Source organism: Glandiceps talaboti, chromosome 7, assembly GCF_964340395.1.
Source record: "Glandiceps talaboti chromosome 7, keGlaTala1.1, whole genome shotgun sequence".
Taxonomy (NCBI): Eukaryota; Metazoa; Hemichordata; class Enteropneusta; family Spengelidae; genus Glandiceps; species Glandiceps talaboti.
The window spans coordinates 15,955,197-15,977,925 of NC_135555.1; the positions used below are offsets into that span (position 1 = coordinate 15,955,197).

The window sequence follows — 22,729 nt, forward strand, 5'->3', positions numbered from 1 at the left end:
AGTCAAAGAAAACCTCGTAAAGCAACCGATTTCCCATCATTATATACTTTTTTATATTCACTTTATTGCCAAAAGAGAAAAGAAAATGAAACCATGACAATTAAATATTTAAAGGCATTGGCAATTTTGGAGGCCATAAAAATAGCTTTTCGATTGATAGTATCAAATTGACACTGGACTTCGGGTTGTACTTCAAGATAAATGTCTTGTAATATCAATTAGTTTCAAATTCGTCCATCAATAACTTTTAATATCGGACAAAAATGACTTTACATTGGCTGTACAAATATAAAAAAGTACATTGTAAGTGAAAGTACAGAGATAAAGTATAGTATATCTATCATACTGTCAAAACTTTCCCATCGATACATTCTCGATATCAAAATCGACACTGAACTTCGGATAAAATTTCAATAATTGATTTATCTCTGACACTTGACTGGTCATCTTCCCATAGGTTTCTTGTAATTCTAGACTTCGGAAAATCACTTTGGATACTATTCCCAAAAAATGCCCCGGAAGTTGCAGAAAAAAATATTTTATCGCCACCTTCCTTCTGACTAGTCTTAGACATAAAATTTCATACACACTAAATAACAGAATCAGTCGTATTTTTTTTGCGTTTGTTACAAATTTTCTCATCAGTTGATTTTGCTCAGCAAAGTGAAATTTACATGGTTACTATGACAATGTTTGTTGCAAAGCTGCTATATACTAACTGTAAACCATCCTCTAACACGAATACTTAACTTCGGTTCTACCCCCTATGCCCCCCCCCCCCTCCCCGAAAAAATGAGACATCGTAAATTACTTTTTTTTTCAAAACTTTCCCATCGGTGAGAACTCACTCATCAAAAGAGAACAAAATGCGATGCGGACGATGCATATGAAGTACAAGCTTTCGAAAAACTGTATTTGCAAAATTTATGCTACCGGATACTGGTGATTTCAATGTACACTGAAAAATCGACACTGAACTTCAGGTTGTATTTCACAAAAAAAGACATGTCGTAAAAATGATTTTATTTTCATATACTTTCCCCATCCATAAATCTGACTTGTCAAGTCAAAACCGCATCAAACGTTGGACCGTATTTCAAAAAAATTGTCCCAATGGACTCGGTGTCGTCAAAATAGTATTCGTCGTAGTTTTCCCATCGATACATGCATCTTAGATATCAAATTGACACTGAACTTCGTGTTGCATTTCACGTCAATCATCTGTCGTAAAATAATGACTTTTTTTTTACAATAACTTTCCCACCACTCTTTGGTAATTTTAGACTTCAAAAAGACACTGAACGGCGTGTTCTATTTCAAAGAAAGGAAGTATCGTAAAAACTGTTTTGTGTTTGTTTAGATCTATTTGTCCATAAATATAATTTGACTTTGATCGACTGTAGATTAAAGACTATCCGTGACGTTAATGTTGGAGTTTGGGATCTTTATATCCAACACCTCTGAACTACTTTTGACTGTGATTTTCGGGGTTGTATATCATGCCATTTACAATGTTCTTGCATATGAATATTACTATCCATATGTGCAAACAATTATAATTCTTCGAAGGCCTCGCATTATTCTTTATCATTCTTTATACATGTATGGTATAACACGCCCTGTTGTGAAAAACGCAGCGAAATACCCCCCCCCCTCCCCGACCACGACCACCACCACCACCTCATCCCACCGCCACTCCAACGACAAGCGGAAAGTTATTACCCAACATGAGTCTATAGAATAACAGATAAGAAAGCATTATTTACCTGCACGTTGTGCCAAATTCTTGGGCAAATTTGTGGTTGTGTTTTCAACATGCCCTACGTCAGTTGTGGTATCTGCAACTAGACTAAAGACTATGAGATAGATGCGATATGCAGACAAAGGGAATACGATTCCACGGAGTTCGTGAGATTTGGTAATATTATATCGAGTATCAATGACCCGCGACACACGCCATTGTAACATAACGGTGCAGAGATTCAAGGTCATTCAACGAACAACGTAGTACAAAACTTTGCAGACCAAGACGCTTTATACCCACAAATTCAAATGCAAAAGGATCCCATTTCTAAAACTCTCCCACTGTACAGATTCTACAAATGTATTCAAAATGTAGTTGACTATTTCATGAATACGTGCGTATTTTATATTCATAATTTCTTTTACGAGGATAACGGTTCAATTCTCGCAGCAGTAATATTGTGATGGTTAAAGACAGCTGTGAAAGGGCTTAAAACTAAAGCCCATCTATTATCAACATATGAAGTAAACGGCCAAGTGTTTTTTTTTTTTTTACAGTAAGTCTTAAATGTAATTAAACATCAAAGTATATATTGTTAACATTCTTAGTTCCATTTTGTAGTCCTTCGTCTTTGCCAGAGCAGACTTTTTCTGAAGAATCGATGCTGTAATGTTTTACTTTGATATTGTGTGTGACGTCAACATGCGATGACGTTATTGGCCCAGTGTTTGGTAAGCGAGGCTGTGTCTTTCAGGAGGGTTACTGCACTATAGCCTTTTTTTAGATTGGTTAATTGTGAACCAGCGCTCCAATAAACGCCAGTCAATTTATCATGATTGTAGGAACAGTGACAGAGATAATTTCTACATTTTTTTTCTCTTTGTTGTTCTTATGATTTGTACGGAAAGATAGGCTACTACCCGATGAATTATGCTCGCATACTAGTGACCGGCACAACTACAGTGAATTTCACAATATCATGCAGCATTTCTGTGTGATACACCCACGTGAAAAGCAATAAAAAACTGGACATGCTACGCTTTAAGATAGCAAGATTGAATAAGTACAGTTTCTTGCTACATTTTGTCTAAGTGAAATGAACTACACATGCCACCATACAGACATCAAATGAACACCGCAAAGGACATTTTACGCGCCATTCACATGAGGTGTTTGATACTAAGAAAAACATTGGCGCCCAAATGTCTGCATGGAGTTTATTTCAGTAAGACTACATGTAGCAAAACATGCTATCTTGCTATTGAAGTGTGGTGTATTAAGTTGGTTTCTGCGTGGTTGTATCAAACAGAAAAAACTGAATGGTATTTTGAAATTGACTGTACAAAACCTCGTCAGAGATCATAGCATGTGCCTCACAGATGTTGGTCTATTTCGTCTTTTTAGTCCGTATTTGAAGGTCATTGGCCCAGGACAGAAAAGCTATTACAAGAAAACAGTATGCTACACAAGGCACTGAAACTGATAAAGTTACATAGCATTATTCACTTCTTTACGTAATTTCATGGCATGAAATTGAAATAGTGTAAGGCGTTGACGGGTGTCTACATCGTGAGAATAAGGTAAATCAACACATTTTGTACAGATGGGGGGGGGGGAGATAAAGTAAAATCTAGAACGATATTTTGATCTAATAGTTTGGAAATAGGAACAAACTAATAAAAAAATGACGTTCATCTTCGACTCCTTTTGAATCACACAATAAGGCAAAGTAAAATTAAATTAAAAAATGTTTGTTTTCGATAACATGGCTAAATAGGGTAGGTAGGTCGGAATTTTATTTTATTTTACTTTAAATTTTTAAAAATTACTTCGACCCCAAGATAAGATACTTGTCGGTCACACTTCCGTGAGCGTTTGATGAGGTGGAAAAGAAGTAAATGAAGACAATTATGCAGACTGTACTGTTATAGTAAGTCTAAAAATACCTGGTTTCACTCTGAAACTTGACCACAGAAATAGAGGTAAATGTTTACCATTTTACCTTTTTGCATAATTTAGGGTCGTGGACTTAAACTAGGGTTAGTCAGGTTATTGGAAACACACTATTTTTTATATGGCCTAAAGACATTCTCTGGTTTCTTTCGATGCCGTACTTCTTGTCTGTCTCAGCTATGCGTAGGCAGTGTGATTAACAACTATGAACAACGCCTTACTGATGTTTTTTTTTAAGGGAAATATATATAAGAACAGAATCTGTGTACGTTCTGTGTTAACTCGGACAAGGTGGTTGTCTGGGGACTCGATGGCAGACAATACAATACATGCATTAGTTATACCAATGGCAAGTAAAGACATACATGCAATGACTATATGCCTCTCTGAGTTTGTGGTATCACATCATTTTGCTTTTCTTTTCTGAATTAAATAACCCAGGAGCACCTTAAACTTGAATGTGAGCCTTAGAACGAGTATATGTCAAAAATGGCAGCCCAAGGTGTGTGTGTGGGGGGGGGGGGAGAAGCGAGGGATGGGATGAGGTGAATGGTCGCCGAAGTGTCAACTTTTACCAACATACACCGGCTTCGACATGCTTAACATATCGTTTGGATAGAGGAGGAAAGCAATGCTGAACAACCTAATCTATACATGTAGGTTGGTGTGACCTTAAAACAGGCGATGTTTAAAAAAAAATCGTCATTTAATAACCTGACACTATCTCTGCATAGTTTGTGACTGAAAACAAGCGATACGTCCCGTAAAACTAGCAATTTTAGTGTCTGTACTCATCGCGTGATTGAATAAACACAGTCTATGCCGGCATGCATAGTTTGTGATCATAAAAAGGCGATGCACCCCCGTAAAACAGCCAAAGAACATGGTTTTAGTTAGCAGTACGTGTTGCACAAGTGAACTAACACTGTTTGTGCATGTGTAGCTTGTGACAATAAACAAGTGATTTACCCCCTCCTCCCGTAAAACAACCAAAGAACATGGGTTTTAGTTACATGTAGCTGTACGTTATTCACAAGTAAACTATACATCGTTAATATGCATGCATGGTTTATTAACGTAAACAAGTGATGTGCAAAGCCAGCCAAAGCAACAAGTAAACCAACACACTAATGGTGAGATATCTAGATGTCCCTTCATATATAGTGATTTAACATTTGGTGGATCTTTGACGGAATAGTGTATTATTTCGCTGTACCTTTAGAAAATGACTCCGTATTCCTCACCACTAGTACAACACCACCATATCTACCCAATTAACCAATATTAAAGCCTTCAGCATCAAAAGTATTACCATCATCACCGTTGCCTTTATCATGAATAACTGCAGTGTCATCATTAGTCACCATCACTCCTACCACCAACAGCCCCCCCCCCATCACCACCAAAAAACCAAACCAAAACAATAATAACAATGATAACAACAACAACAACAACAACAGCAGCAACAACAACAACAGTATCGGCGTTATCATTGTTATCATCACCACCACCAGTACCACTCATGATGACCAATATATATAATGATAACAACATCATCATCATCATCATCATCATCATCATCATCATCATCATCATTATCATTATCATTATCATCATCATCATCATCATCATCATCACCACCACCAACGCCCCCCACCACCACCACCACCATCGTCATCATCATCATCATCATCATCATCATCATCATCATCATCATCATCATCATCATCATCATCATCATCACCATCACCACCACCACCATCATCATCGATCATCGATCATCATCATCATCGATCATCATCATCATCATCATCATCATCATCATCATAATCATCACCACCACCACCACCACCACCACCACCACCACCATCATCACCACCACCATCATCATCATCATCATCATCATCATCACTATCACCATCACCATCACCATCACCATCACCATCATCGTCGATCATCGATCATCATCATCTACTTCAACTACTACATGCCCCAAAATGTTTACAACTGCAACAGACACATCAACCACGACAAAGACAAGTTTGACATCATGTAATTTTCTATCTCATAAAACATATTTATTCACAATAAATAAGAACAATATACAGTCAGGACAGCTTAGGAACCAACGGGTAATGTGAGTACAAGTTTGGAGTACCATATATAACAAATATATTAAGACAATATATAAATGGTCTCGAATATCAAGACTCGTGGACACTTCTGAAAGCTCGGTAACTATGGCAACGGTTATCAGGATTGTCATCCGGGACACCTTGTCTATATACAAAAATCTGTTGTTTTTTTATCGAATTATACAGGTCATCATAATATAGCGTTGTAAGTTATTTGCATTGATGAAAATTCCATGAACGGTTAATTGCTTGGAGTACTTTCAAGTGTTTGGCAATCTACTTATAAAATATAAAACATTTCTCAATATCTTATTCCACGACAAATATTGCTTCTTTTATTATACGAAGTCTCAGACAGGTATAGTCACGTGATGTACCACAAGACAGAAAGTGTGTGTGTGATTTGTTTATACTGCGTTGTGTTGTTACGCTATATTTCATTGGACATCACGTGGACGAAATACCTTTACAATTAATTATTTAACAAAACAAAAACGAATGTTATTGCTTGAAATCCTGGGTACGCTAAGTTTTGTGCAAGCGATGTGCAACTTAAGCCATCTTTATCCGTAGTCAAGGAAAACGTCATCAAAACTACCGTAAAAGTGAAACCACATTGATTGGTGCATAATTAAATTTGAAGCTCAACGTGGGATTTTTTAATAAAACTATGTAAAATTAATCGAAAGTTCTTTCATCGGCAGCATTTTACCACTATATATAGTTTATGAAAATCGAACACTTTTAAAACATTTTTGCAATAACTTAGTGTCTTTGACCAAGCTAGTAATAGTTCATACGACACTGGTAAATATGATACAAGCATACCTCATACTTAAACTTAAAAAAGAGCACAATTTGATGATTTTAGTTGATTTGGAATCGCTAGTTGTAAAACCATCTCTCCACCACTATTGTACGATGGAATCAAGACTGTGTCTTCAACCTTCCATCGTTAGCAGGACTCCGACTTCTTCTTGTTGGTCCACGGCTTCTGAAGAACTCGAGCGATGGAAATATGACCATCTTCGTAGCTGGACCAAAAGTGCACTGGCAACCTTATCACCCAACTTCTCGGTGTCACTAAGTGCCAGTATATAGGCGTTTAAAGGGTTAGATCTTTATAAAAAAAACAAAGCAATGCACTACTTAAGAGGTGGTGTAAGACAACGAAAGTCTTCGCGATGACACACAGACGAATGTACTGATAGACAGAACAAAGTGACATGTTATTGTCTTTTGGACAAGTTCCCCATCATACAAAAGGTGTCATGACCGATGATGGCCTGAGAGCTTGGAACGAAGCATAAGGTCCCTGTGCAAAAAAGCGATGATATCTCTGTAATTGCAATGACTGATAGGTGTGTGTAGGTAGTAATCGGTTATATCGCAATGGACCGGCTATTGGGTGTGGTATTGGTGTAGATAATGCTGTACTCGTAGAAGTTGACGACATGACGGGATAGGCTGATGGTGATCCGAGTGGTTGGAACATGGAAAGACCGTGGACTGGAGATAAAGCCATCCGTGATGGCACAGGAACACGTATTGTGTTTGCTGATGACATTCCCGAACGACTCATACCTGGGTAGAAAGACAGCAAACAAGTATTAGAACCTTTAATAAAAATCGAGGGAGTGGTCATAATATTGGGAGTTCCCACAATCCATCTGTACCATTGTACCAATATTGTGGCTTCACCAAGAAGATACATAAACTCGTTATTTGTTCAAACATGATTGAGATTGTGGGAACGGGGTGTTGTAAAATTAAAGTTGACACAGAGGTTCACTGTTCTTTGACTTGGCAGAGATGATTTGTAATATTAATAATATTCCATCATTCATTAGTTCATTATTTCATGTTTTTATAATTTACCAAAAGGGAATGAACCGCCGATCAATCAGACACCCAAACTGTTTCTTCGCCCATTTTATGGTCAATAAAAATATAAACCAATTCAGTTTTCCCACAACCTTTAGCCTTAAAACCAAGACCTTTCTCCCAAAATTTGAAGGGTCATCATTCTTATTTCAAAATTTACCAAAAATCGTCACTTTTAGGACCCCTTATTGCGACAAACGCCACATGGGGTTAAAATCTTCGAAACCAGTCTAAAATTTGGTGAGATTTATCCAAAAATTTCCAAAAAACAAAAATTTGTGTCCGTAAATTTAGGAGGGAATAATGTTTCAACGATGCTCGTATTTCTTCTAAGCATAATATCGGTTTTGATCCTCTGCGATATCAAATGTAAGACGTACATAAGGTAGTCATATTAAAATCAGAAGAATGAAATATTAAACTCTTCATTGGCGATTTACTTAACATATTCCTTTGTTGTAGACAAATTTTCTCGACTCTTTGGTGAGTATTTTATGAACTTTTTCTTGTCATACCGTCTAGAGTTTCTTAATTTACGAGCAAGAATTGAATATTGGAGATAATCACATGGGAACATACTATGGTTACGATGGTGCTAATATTGGGGAGCACGCTTACTCCGCGATGGGAACAATGATTCTATACTTCTCAAACACACACAATATGTAATCTGAGAAATTGTATTTGGTGAGAAATAAACGTCCTGGTTTCTCCCAAAACACAAGTACAGTTTAGAATGATATTCAATGCTCATATTTTTGGTAATGCCCCTGTAAACATGCATCTTTACTTCTGCACCAAGTCATTCCGAAGCGTGGTGATGCTGGCAACGCCTTGCTATATACGTTTAATTAAAGTTGACCAATGTTTGCCACATCGAGAGTAAAAATGAACTTAAAAATAAAGCAAAATATTATTTCTTGTATTTTGCATTTTATATCTCTATATATTTTAGACAATATGTATATACATGTTAAATGTAGAAATCTGTGGCATTTTCTTGCTCAAGTTGTGTTTTTTCCCTAAATATTACTGACGATTCACCAGAGCTCATACCACTATGCTGTAACAGTGGACGGTCTGAGATCAGAGGTAGTTGTTGATGGCTGCAATAAAACACCTCAATGCTTACCTGCTTGGTCTTTGATGCTCCGACTTAACATATTTTCATCGTAGTCGGGTTCCTCATATGCACGTATTGGTGATCTTGCGTATGTGTGTTCGTGTATAAGTGTCTCTACACTTTCCCTCGGAATAAAACTGTAATCATAAGCAAAAGAAAGACGAAACATGGGTTTAATATATCTTTAGCACTATATAAATATCACTGATTGATTTATCCGGAAGTGAACCCACTTTCTTTCTAGTTCGTCTCAAAGTGACCATTTCTTCTCAGTTTATTGTGCAATGTATCTGGATTTTATACAAAAAATAAATAAAGGAAGAAGAAGTATGGCAAAAACAGAAGACCGAAGTGTCTACTCTGACCTACTTCCAATCGCTAATATGACATGAAATAGCCATATTTCCGGGACATATACCAAAGCAATTGAAATAGATAGTGGTCTAAACGTTCAGTAAAAGTTACATTAGACGGGGAAAGTTACACTTAATCTTCTAAAACTTTTGTATTATTGAAGTGCCATCGTTTTCTTTTACGTTTCGCTATAGATTTATGATACAAAATAGCAGTATTTCCGGGACATATACCAAAGCAATTGAAATAGATAGTGGTCTAAACGTTCAGTAAAAGTTACATTAGAGTCGGGAAACGTTACACACACACACACTTTCGCGTGATTTAAGAACAACCGTTTTCTTTTACGTGTGGCGATAGACTGTGATACTAAATAGCTGTATTTCCGGGACATATACTTTGAAGCAACTGACTCGGATAGTGCTTTGAGCGTTTAGTAAAAAGTTACATAGACGGGGAAAGTTAGTATTTCCGGGAAATATACGTGAAGCAACTGACTCGGATAGTGCTTTGAGCGTTTAGATTAGACGAGGGAGAGTTACACGCAGTCTTTTAATCAAACTTAATCCTCTGTGTTAGGAAATTACCAAAGTTCTCCTCTAGGTGTTGCCCCGCTAAATCTCAGTGATCTCCGCCTAAATTAATAGAACACCAAACCCACGTAAAAACAATGCGGAGAGAGAGAGAGAGAGAGAGAGAGAGAGAGAGAGAGAGAGAGAGAGAGAGAGAGAGAGAGAGAGAGAGAGAGAGAGAGAGAGAGAGAGAGAGAGAGAGAGAGAGAGAGAGAGAGAGAGAGAGAGAGAGAGAGAGAGAGAGAGAGAGAGAGAGAGAGAGAGAGAGAGAGAGAGAGAGAGAGAGAGAGAGAGAGAGAGAGAGAGAGAGAGAGAGCGAGAGAGAGAGAGAGAGAGAGAGAGAGAGAGAGAGAGAGAGAGAGAGAGAGGGGGGGTAAACAACAGATACAGCTACATGTACATGTACATGTTTTGATGTGATATTATGTAAAATGGATATCAGCGACCAATTAAATTGCCTTGGAGGAGATCAACTAATCACAACAGAGACCCGGTCCGCCCAGAGCAATGATCAAAACTAATGAAAATTGATATCCGAATAGAGATTTGATGGGCCCTACCTTAATTTAATGAAATCTAAAGTTCTTGGAAATCGAGACGACCCACGCACCCTTCCCCATACAAAGGTAGAAAAGAGAATGTAATTAAAAGTCAGATGGAGCAGGGTATTGGACTCGAGTCGTGATTAGATCCCATACCAACTTTGGTGTCATTAGGTGAACAATGAAATGTAATGATCGAGTCTTTATCTGGCTACAGCAAGGTAAAGTATCTGAGATAACGTCTTGTCTGATCGTAAAGACCTACACAACCAGAAAATCAGGTTTTTTTGTCAAAGTCATTACCGTAACGATACTATATACTATTTATGGTAGATTTCAAATTCAATGATATATCAGTGCGCACATTCTTTGCTTTGCTTTATACTTGTTAGGTCAGCGACAAGTATGTTGGGTTAACTTGTACTTGAAACAGAGATGGTAATCCATCTACAAAACTTTTACGACTTTGTTGGTTTTCAGGTGAATTATCACTGTGTTTTCATATTACATATATCTCAATCAAATCTTGATAAACCTCTAAAGAACATCAACGTTGCAGTAAAACAGGATGCCCCCCCCCCCCCCCCCGATCTTAAAATACATACATTAATTAGCCACAATGACAAAAAAGTACAAATATTTGTTTCCGGCTGATAACATGACTTCAGAAAATAGGTCGAGATTTTATTTTATTGGTCTTTTTATTTCTAAATAATTTCAACCCAAAGATGGTACTCGTCGGTCACAATACTTCCACGAGAGATTGATGTGATGTGAAACAAGTAAATGAAGACAATTAAGTGTGCTTCAGAGTAGACGAACGAACAAGTTATGTAGACTGTAATATACCGAGAAGAAAACTGCTTTTTCTATTGGAATGGGATTTTCAATATAAAAAATTGACCAAAGATACTTTGGCCAAACAAATCCACATGGAAATAGAAGTAAGTTAATGTTAGTCATCATGTTCAACATTTTGCAAGACAACAAATGTTTAGGGTCGGTGGCTTAAACTAGGGCCGGTTGGGTTATTGGAAACGCACTATTTGTTTTTTTTCGATCTAACCAACGTCACAAAAAGACTGAAACAAGGTAAACTCTGGACTATTTTTTCTGTAGAGGAGTTCGCAGCAGGTTAAAAGCTGTCAAGGATAGTCCTATCGTTTCATTGGTTTGCTGTATATTTACGAATGGAAGTTATAAATCTAAAGTAGAAACAATCTAACAATAAAGAGTAACTTTTCTAAACTTATTTTCTATCTTTTACATTTCATTGGTCAAAGTTGTAGAAGCTTGTTCAACCATTTCATCAGATCCAAATGTATTTTAGATGTTACAGTAAGAAATCTAATTTAAAAAATCGAGGAAAAAAATGGCAACCAAAAAGAAAGAACGATTCCATATTATACAGTTTTAAGACGAATGCAGTGGAAGTAAATTGAAAAGAAACCAGAAAAGACAGTCGGGAAGTGTTATTTCATCGCGGTTTCTTTGTAAAATGCTAGTGAACGTGAATAACTGGCCACCGACAGCAGTCATTAATGGTTCGGAAGAACACAACGCCGCTAATCATAATGGATAATAAATAAAAAGTATGAAAGAACTGGGTGCTGAGGCGATGCAGCTATATAATGCATGGTAATGAAAAACATTGATTCTATCCAGTACATGCTACTTGAGATTACGAGCAGCGAATATGAGCCCTGACTCTAGCAATTGCCAGACACACACAAGATTGTATGAACGATATTACTGGTGATGGTCTGGCTTCGGCGACAGCATTCTAACTATTTCTCCATTTAATTTACAAGCCCGATGCTTTCAATTTGAACATAAACACTATGTGTAATCAACGTCGACTGTCATGAAAGATGTATAAGGTACACCATTAGAACTTTCATCACGCCCATAACACCAAGCTTGTAAATAGCACGGTTTTGTCTCACCTAAAGCTAACTAATATGGAATTCTCTTCCCTAGTTTTTGATGAATTACCGACTATACCGATGCTGACGTATCGAAACTTTACACCTACACACTAGCGCTTTCATTTAAAGGAATCTATAAATACACTTACAATCATAGATAGTAAAAGTTCCCCGAAGAATAAACTTTTTTTCTCTCTACTCGATGGAGTAGACAATTGGGGAATGAAAAGAACACACTCAAGTTATATTCAATCTTTCTTCTCGTCATTTCTTCATTTCGTTTATCTTCTTTTACTCTAATAGATCACTGTGCCATCATCCACCCCCTTATCATTTCTCCCTTCTCTCCTTCTTTCTCAAGTGCAAGTATTTTTCTTCACCGACTAATACTCAATTTCCATTCCTTGCATCTTGTCTTGGCTGATTTCATTGAGGTTGAATTTATATTGACTGAATGAGATTGAATGTGATTTAAAAAAAAAAAAATTGTTATTCAGTAACCATCAGACTAATTTTCTGCTAAGTATCTGAACTGAAATCGGCGTTAAAAATGACATATGCACTAACTAGCCTTTACAATATGCTTCTGTACATTAGATAACGTTATTTTCATTTCAATGAAAAATCACAAACTTCACAAACTGTTCTATATTTACACTATTCTACGTTTCATATAACTTTCTGGATTCGTTCAGGCCACAGAAAAAACTCTCTTTCGAGATCAAAAGAAATTCATGGTATTTACAACGACGTTTACTCGATATTTGTAGATCGTAACCGAAGTCTCATCAGGAACGATAACCCATTTTCTTATCTAAAAAAGTTACTTGGGCTAGCGATCAAGAAACAAAATTGTGTCTGCTGGAGGAAAATGTTCAGCTGTTCAATGTAAAATAACCTTTTAGAGTGTTAATGTGAACGGATGGGATAATGTATGGATTGTATCTTTTTTTTCCTACGGGTAGAAAACGGATTCTGTTCTTTATTACTATTTCATTTTATGTATGTTACGCCTGCATTGTAGCCAGCCACACGAGGCATGATTATAGGAAATAAATACCACCAAGTACTTTTTTTCCTTCAATATTATATTTACCAGTGTATCATACTTTTTGTATATCTAGATCCATCTCTGACGACGATGCCCCAAGCTTTCAATCGCATGAGAATCTAGAAGAAGAATGCACGACAGAAGCTGTGGGCCGTATAACAAGAGAGATTAGCGTGGTGTATAGCTAACGGCAAATTGAGCAATCAGGAAGTAAGAGAAGTGGCAAACATAAAATCTCTCTGTATAAGAGATGAGTGGGGGATGAGTCAGACAAGATGTACTGTATTAAGTACGTCATCGTACTGTTTTGTTAAATCAGGTAAAAGGCTTGGCAATATTTTGGAGGGCCTCTTGAGTTTGTATCTCCGCCTGCGGTCAGATTTGGATACCTAATTTTCGCTCTTGACTCGTGCTACTGACAAAGACGTAGTATCGATTTAAGGGAATGTGCACGGAAATTGATATTATGTCGGCGTTACCTCTCCAGTACTATTAATATGCGGATAAGTTAGTACGGAGACTTACATTCTTTACGATTCTTTGGAAGATGTGGGCATTTTAAAGCGTAACTTTTGGCAAGAGGTTCACTAATGAGGATAATTTCATTGATTTCACTTTAAATAAAGCTGAGGTATCCGAAAAATTTATAAGAAAACGACAATTTGTGACAGTAAATTTTGGCGGGAATATTACACAACATTTTGAAGATTTTTTTTGCAGATGTAGGCATTTTAAAACCAAACGTTTGATATACAGTTACTAATAAGGATCATTTATTTCATTTAACTCTAAAATAAAGCTTAATAGGTAATCAAACAAGTTGTAGAAAAACGAGAATTTTTGACATCAATTTTGTAGGAAACTGACCATTTTGTGACGTCGATTTTGGTGGGAACATTCTTGTTAGTCATGGAAAAATGCAAGGAAATTAACATGATGTCGTCTTAAGCCTAGGATTGCTCCGTTTATGCTAAAGTAAAGCGTTCCCTTATTCGTAGATAACATCTGCTTAATAAAAGAACTATAACATGCCTAAAACTTAAGGTTGGTGTTCAAACTGAATTGGCATGTTTGAAAGATGGGTGGTTTGGGAAATTGTTAGGCAATGGAAAATACATTGTGTTGCCAAGCTATGTCCATATAAAGATGATGCACGTACGGTTTCTTAATCCACAAGGCAAACTCGGAATCGTGATTTAGTAACAAAAGTACCCTCTGTTCGTGACAACCCTGCAAACACGCGTGTAGATTCTCAAGTATACACACCCTGGCAGATCTACACACTACATAGCGTTATACTTTATGAAATTGATCTGTGAAATCAAATCGACAAATTAAATTGTGAAGGTGTAACCTTTTCACGTGCTAATCACGTGCCATCGCTAGATTTCTCCTCCACAGAGACTGTAAAAATCGGTAGGCTCTTCTTGTAATATACTAAAATACCTATTGTAAATATTTTACCTCAATAGGAAATGAGAATGTGTACGGAATACAAGGAGTTTCAATTATTAATTTTGTATCGATAGCAGGTTGGCACGCCCTGTGGACTTTAATAGCCGCTAAAAGTCCCCGTGTTAAAGTTATGAAAGAAACACACAGTCTGTGAATGTACAAAGTGCTATATAAGTAGTCCTCTGGGCCATGCATCAATATAGGAAATTGAAGGTTACCTGGACATGGTATGTCATAATTCTGTATATGCCAATCAAAGTTATGTTCCCCATGGAACGGACAGGGCTGAAATTGAAATTCTACGATTGTCGGTTGGTGCACGGAGACAACCGATGAAACTGGTAGATAAAAAATAGTTGGCGATAAAATGGTATGACAGTGGAAATTGTTTCAATCCCATCTCTCTGTGCAAATGCCTCTTATCTTTTCATCTTGGAAAAAAGAGCAAAAAGTCATAATTCATCTTCACCTCGTCTGCAGCTCTTTTTTGAGTAAATACGGTATCATTTCGTTGATGTCCGTTTATTTGTCGCCAAAAACCTTTCTGCTCAATTTGTTAAGAGAAATTGATTTCTTGTTAAGTTGTGCAACCTGTGCTCACCATCCTCAAAGGTGTACAGTTCTTACATGTTGCAAAAAAAACCAAAAAAAACCTGTTCACTATTTCATCACTAGACGAGTTCCGACTAATTACTATTATTACCGGACACAATCTACTTAAAATTTTTGAAAAGAAATAAAATTCGAACAAACATATAAAATTGTGTAAATTCCTAAGTCGTTTTGGACTCGATTTGGTGTTGTGAAATTACCCGTAGTAATGACTACTATTTCTCCGAGTTATAAAATTAAACGCCGTCCCCGTGCGACTCGTAACCGTAGTCTGTACATTCAATTAATTTACTTCGATAGTTTTATTTCATCTAGTTTTCCACAAGACACATCTTGCAAGTGAAATGTGGATTGTCCAATTCAAAATCCAATTCATCACTCTGAAAAAAAGAAGTATTTTTCTGATATCGGCTTGATTGTAATCATGTAGTAATTTTATGATCAAAATCTGAAAAATTATTTAGGAACTTAGTTTTAGTACTTTAAAAAAAAAGTGTGAGTGCTTTTGCGAGCAGTTGATGATTTGAATGAAATTTGCGCGCGAACTGAGATCAGCAGACTATGAGCTTAGTGTTTGACAATGACGTCAGAATGGAGTCATGTCAGTAACGCGCGTCTGACACACGAGTTTTTAGAGATGGCCTACGGTTTTAATTTACAAGAGAGGTTGCTCGCCCGGAGGCTAGATTGTAGTAGAGACAATGGGCAGCAAATTTTTAAGCGTGTGGTCAGCTAAGACATCGACAGTACACAATGGATTGAAGAAGATTTAAGGCTATCCCGCCTTTACTGAGATGTCGTGTGTTCGAGCCCTTGTGTCTAAGTATCACTAAAGGCCATCAACTGAGATTGCCTCTCTCGCTAAATGTGACCGGTTTTTCAACTCATCGACGCATGATTAATGTCTTCCTCTCAAGTTTTTTCACAAATCCACAAGAAAACTGGAACTCCAGTGGGAAATTGCACAAACGACGATAGCTGGACTTTTTAAAGTGAAAATTTATAGATCGACTCCCATGTCGTCTTGCTACTGATGGGGAAACTTAAAACCCGTACATTTCGGGGGTCTAGTTAGCGAGCGGATTATAACAGTTATCGTAGTTTGCAGTCTGTATTACAAAGTACTGCAAATGACAATGTTTGTTTGACTAGACAGTAAAAGATGAAATCTTCACTTAGAAGGATCAACATTAGTAGATCCACCGAGGACTTGTGCTATTAGGATGTACTTAGGGAGACAAGATGCTGGCGATTCGGCATTTATTTACGTTACCCAGGGGAGGCTTACAGCCTCGGAGCGTCGGCTCTATGTTCTGGCCGTGTGTCGTTAACAAATATCTATCGATGTTCTAACCCTGTGGGTATTCACTTTTTTTGCTAAAAAAGACATAAATATCGCACCTTTCTAGATCTGTTAGACGCGAAGAGTCCCTGAAACCTTTGGCGAACGGGTTACTGTCGATCTTCAGACGGGTTATCTGTGAAAAGAAAAAAAAAATACAAAAGAACACAAGACAATCATTATATTGGAATAATCAAAGCAATCTGCACTACTTAAACGGTTTAAGGTTCCGAACTAAATTGTCCCGTTTAATAGAAGAAACGCTAGTCGAAATGTTAGAAAACGTGCTTGCATATTTAGCAGATTTCTTTTTGTTTTCTCACGGGAGATAATAAAGTGTTCTTGTTGTGATGTGTCCTACCTAATATTTACACTTATATATAAAGTCAGTGGACCTGTTTTATTCGCTGTTTTTTTTTTTGGAAATGCAAATTTGAATCCTCACGTATCAGTTCGATATTTCTGGTTACTAAAAGCGTTTAGAGAGAGTTTACCGATAGTGTGTAAGCAAACTTTTACGGAAAAGTTAAAAACGGATGAGCAGTGATCAACACCGAGAGAGATGGATAGGTGTATATTTCGTAGTCTTCCTGAGTAACAGTTTGCTCATGGACTGTATTCGCGGAGAAAGTAGAATGGTGCGATGCGGCATGCTAAAAGTTCCTAGCCGCGGTATTTTTTTTTTTTTTAAATCTTCAAATCTTGAATCCAAGACAATGAGTAGATTTAAAGCTACACTTGCTGCAACTGGGCGGTTTTTTGAAACTGTTTTGTAAGATATAACGATTTGATCATTATAATATTGTCAGTTGTCTGATCGAAAAAAAAATACCTCAGCTTAGTTTAATAGTGAAGGTTTGGCCATGCATCGTGTAGCCAACATTCACGATATCAAAACAATGTATGTGTTACTATGACAATTTGCAAAAGGTTGTTGAAGTTATTTCTTATTCGTCTGGCTTCTATGTGGTTATGTTTTGTTATTATACTAAGGGCAGGTTTTTATGACGGTTGATGTGACTTTAATCCCTTTACGAGTTGATGAAACGGCTTTATGCTGACTTCCTTGGTATGCATGACATTGCTTGGGCAGTTTAATACTGTGGCAACTAAGCGATGCGTGAAAATTCTGAATGGCATTCTTAAAAGAAGAAAAAAAACACACTCACTAAAATATTAACTCCGTCGAGGCGATGATTATTTTAGAATTAAACGATTCTCCCCGCTTACTATATATTGAATGATTTACAGCTAAAATGATGTTGGTTTTGGTGTTTCACTCATGTAACATGACAATATTTTACACACACTCAAACACTTTCTAATGCATAAGAAACAAATGCATAGGTGCCGTGCACAGGGGGGGGGGAGGGGTGTAGAAGTAGTCAAGTTGATATGTTGATTATCAGTTAGAAAATAAACAATTGAAGCCATTAAAATCATCCAGTCCATGTGTAATGTTTTCATTAGAAGCCTGTTTTTACTGCACTGTGAAAGAATATCAATGTTTATCACTGTTCAATGTGATTGGGCAAAGGATCCTGCTGTGTTTATTGTGTCTCAGTTATTGTTAGCCTAGAGCAGAAATGTGTCTATCGTTGTGTGAAAAACGTAATGTCCCATGAGTGAAACACCGAGCCAACATCATTTTAGCTGTAGGAACGCATCAAAATGGTTTGATATAGGTGACCGAACATGCAAGCTAAGCAAGGCGACAGACATATAAATTGAATCAGGAAATAAGACGGAAATAATTTCGATTTAATATTATTGTGCAAATATCCAAATAAGCGAAATAAAGGACTGAAAACGCCATATATAGGCACACAACACAAGGATGATTTTGTATAACTGCAAACATTTTAACACCGAAGACAGTATTGAACGAGGTACAGGAAGCGAAGAGAAAAAACACACCACACAGACGATTGCTACTATCACCGCTAGCATGCATCACCCACAATAACAGCGAATGGGACATGAGAACAAAAAAAAAAATAAAAAAATAAAATAAAACATACGACGTAACGAAAATGTCAGCAATTTTCTCTCCCCCATCAGAATTACATTACGTAAAAGTTGTAGTATTTGAAAGTATTTATCTGGTAAAGTCTTTGTTCCCCATCCCATGTGTGTGTATACGGTGAAATGACTGTAAGTGTATTTGTATTAGAACACAAAGTCAGTGATGGTTAAAATGCGATTCAAAGAGCAGACTCTCGACCTTATAATCAAAGACCCATCAACCTTCAGTACACGATATATCTCTTTCACTTATACAATTGAATCCGGTTTTCGTTCTATCGAAATTATGATCGCCCATTTACATAAAGTTATTAAGATCGGTGTTAATTTTTGCGCCGACTCCTATGACCAGACAGAAATTTTTCACAAAAAAAGTTGTCAGTTGTGATAAAAATCTGAAGTGGAATTGGCAAGAAAATCACACATCGTCACTTGCGTCCGACTGAGACGAGTACGCGGATAACGGACTGATCTTTATCTCGACAATTGGATAGGCTCCAGCGTGCAGTTTCAGCACGGTATTTAACTAGCTATTTGAAGATTTCTTGAATTGAAAGCCATCCAGGTTTTTGGAGATTAATAGCCAAAAATGCTTTGACAGCGTTCTGCTTCACTGCGTGGTCATGGCGCGATTTCCCGATTCCTCGTTTAGCTTTTTCTTCTTCTTAGGATTCTTTTTCGAAGCACCTGAGTGGTCGGTTGCTTTAGTTCTCCATGTGTCAGTGGAGATATGATCTATGATAGAAGAAGGGAGAGCGGGGCTCTTCTACTGGCTCTGCCATGATGAATGAACAAGTCGGTTTAACCCATCAGACATCGAAGCAATCAGTCTTCCGAGGCATCAAGCGACAAGACGACACGATTGATGTAATTAATACCAGTCGGAGGGAAAGAGCAAGTGGGGTTTAGTACTGCACACACTCGGCTGTCGCATTTGTCTTTTCGGGAAGTTGTCACTTTTGACCGAGCCAGGTGCAAGTGACAAGGTGAGATCTCAATAACGCGTCCAAGGTGACGCTCTCGACCTGCTAAAAAGCTGCACGGATTCCCCTCTTTTGTCGGATGTGTCAAAGCGATACATGGGGACCTTCATAACATCAAGCTAACCCGACTGAGACCAAGTCCGCGGGGTATATATCGACTCGTAGGATTTGCTCGTCAGGAAAACCATCGATCATTATGCTCAAATCGTGTATTTTGTTGCTTTTAACAAATAAAATTGTACAATAACCTGACATTAGATATCTTCGTGAATATTTTGAAAATATAAGAGCAATAATTTGAATGGTAGCCAGTTAACAAACCGTTGGAAATTCTCATATTATTATTATTATTATTATTGTTATTATTATTATTATCATCATCACATTTAGGGTTTCAGACACCGGTCCAGTTGACAAAATATTCGCTAGAGAAAACACACACCGAAAAACAGGGATTTAAGCAAATAATCTATTCGTGTAGGGTATATGATATTAGGAAGATTGTAAACAACACACACTTTTTGATATCTGATAGTGAATATTGAGATACATTTTTAGATGAAAACATTTCAGAGAGTTCGCGGGGGGGGGGAGCGTGCGTATCTATAAATTAACATTTAGTGATATTTCATAATATTTCACTCAAGTACAAAGTTATCAAAACTAAGTAAAGAAATAATCCAGTATGACTAATAGTAATAATCTAATTTCACAAGTCCACGACAACGTGATTAATAAGCTTATTTTGCAGTATATCCGTGAAGCTTAATTTTTAGATCCTCGTGACGTGTTGAAACTAAACAAACTAGAAATGTACATACACGTAAAGAAATTTACATGAAAATAGACATTAAGCGACAACAAATTTGATGGAAATTAACAAACATGGTTGAATTCAACAAATTAGAAATGAACATAAAAGTAGAGAAATTTACATGAAACAGACATGGCGAACAAACTAGAAACGATTGAACATTAAAAGCGACAACAATTTTGATGAAAATTAACAAACATGGTTGAATTAAACAAATTATAAATGAATTATATGTAAAGAAATTTACATGATTGAAATGGACATTAAGCGACAACAAATTTAATGAAAATTAACAAACGTTTTAGTAAATTGGTAAGGCGATCAGAATCTGTCAGGATTAAATAATCATAGAAACGATTCCGATATTTCATAATTTTTTACAACTCTGAAATCACACATTCTGGTATCATAAATTGTTATTGTATTTCCAGAGAGAGAGTTAAAAATGAAAGGGGTAAATTCTTGTACAGAAATTCAAATATACCGTTTGGCGGCACATGCAGACAACGGGCTGATAGATCAAAAAAAAAGAAGAAATAAGTAAAACGCATCATATGGTGGGAGGCAGTGATAATGCGTACGATGAAATATTGGCTGTGGGACGTTGTAATCGTGCAAAGAAATATGGGGTGGATTCTGACAGATTGGTAGGATATTAGCCATAGATGGTAGATAGTAGGCAGGTTTATGTATTTTGATAAGGACGCAAATTGACATTTGTCTGCAGGGCCTAGGGGTTAGATGTACACTGTGGCTACCATGATTAATTCGTTACTTTCACAAATTGTCGCAAAGAGTTGCGGCAAACCCGTAATGTTGATAATCTAAGGAGATGTCGTCAGCGGAAATGATGCCTCCATCTCTCCTACCTTATCTCGACTGTTCATGTTTGGAGAAACGATATCGTTGATGATAATTTCCCTCCAAAAAGCACGATTCATATCTACTGTAATGCTATTTGGAACTCGGAAAATATTTACCTAAAAACAGATGACGCGATCCCCACTCTTTCCGGATTTAGAATGACAGTGTGTGTGTGTGGGTGAATAAACTGCGCTGACGTTTGAGGTAGACTTAGTTTCGTTAATTTACAAACGATTTCCAGTCGAAGAGTTCTCAAACTAAAAATATGTGGGTTTTTTTATTTCACTAAAAATGACTGACAACCTCCCTGTAATCGTACAGTCTACGTGTACACTTATAACGAGGTCCATTCAGACGTTTCATTATCATTTCGGAGAGGAACTTTCATTTATCCATTGTTCCAAAAAAAAAAGTTCGCGGACCATGAAATCATACGTACATATTAACTAAAAGTGTTTTTCGAAAGTTGAAGAATTTCGACGGGTAATTTAACAAAACACAAGTTCTAATATACGGCAATGGAATAGAACCACTGATGAACGATAACTATTTCATAAATTTGTAGCTCTTTGGGGGAAAATTCACTTTGTTTACAGTAAGCGGTTATTTTGGAGGCCTATTCTTGTGTCGCTTTTTGATTTAAAAAAAAAATCCTTTGTCTACAGTGAGTGGAAAAGAGCGGAACGCTATTTTTAAATTATAAGTCAATATTTCTAATTTTTAATAATTTAATTATTTTTGATGTATATTCTTGTGTCGCCTTTTTAAAGAAAAAAAAGCGGTGAAAGTATTTTTTACAATTTTTTTCTTCTGTAAGTTGTGAATTGTTGTGTAAATGGCAAATACATGTCTCTGTGTTTGAACATCGTCAGCGTCACATAAATATATGGCCTATCTGCTGTGACTTGATGTGTCTATGAGACAAGCCAAGGTTGTGGGTTTTAGTTTATTAATACCAGCTTGTCGTTCAAGGTTTGTTTGCAGTTAATCACGAAGACAATAATCCCAAACAAAGGACACTTAAACATTTAACATAACGCTAAAAATATCACCATATTAAAGACAAGTATAAAACGCTACCGCCACTTATCAAAACTATAATTCTTGGAATTTCTGTCACCCTGTTCATTGTCAAAGTAGAGTCAAATTACCCCATCCGAAAAAAAACAGCATGATTTTTATCGTTAGTAGCACTACCTTAATTTCAATCGCACTGCATCGAATTGTAAGTTTTGTGAATAAATAGCTCGTGAAATTTACGATTTAACGGGACTTTGCGCCCTTTCGACTATTAAGCCGGAAGGCAGTATCACAGGCGAGATAAGGTGGTTGATATTGTTTACAACGC

At 36.8% G+C, this 22,729-nt stretch overlaps 1 protein-coding gene across 1 annotated transcript in view; it reads right to left on the reverse strand.

Annotated features, from left to right (window-relative positions):
• Positions 1-6,981: 6,981 nt before the first annotated feature.
• The window catches only part of LOC144437870 (T-box transcription factor TBX20-like), a 33,913-nt gene continuing 18,165 nt past the window's right edge, over positions 6,982-22,729 (reverse strand). Inside the window, 3 exon segments of the mRNA XM_078126903.1 lie at positions 6,982-7,416; positions 8,837-8,976; positions 16,755-16,831. Of these exon segments, the coding sequence (XP_077983029.1) occupies positions 7,088-7,416; positions 8,837-8,976; positions 16,755-16,831 (546 nt within the window). The 3' untranslated portion in view covers positions 6,982-7,087.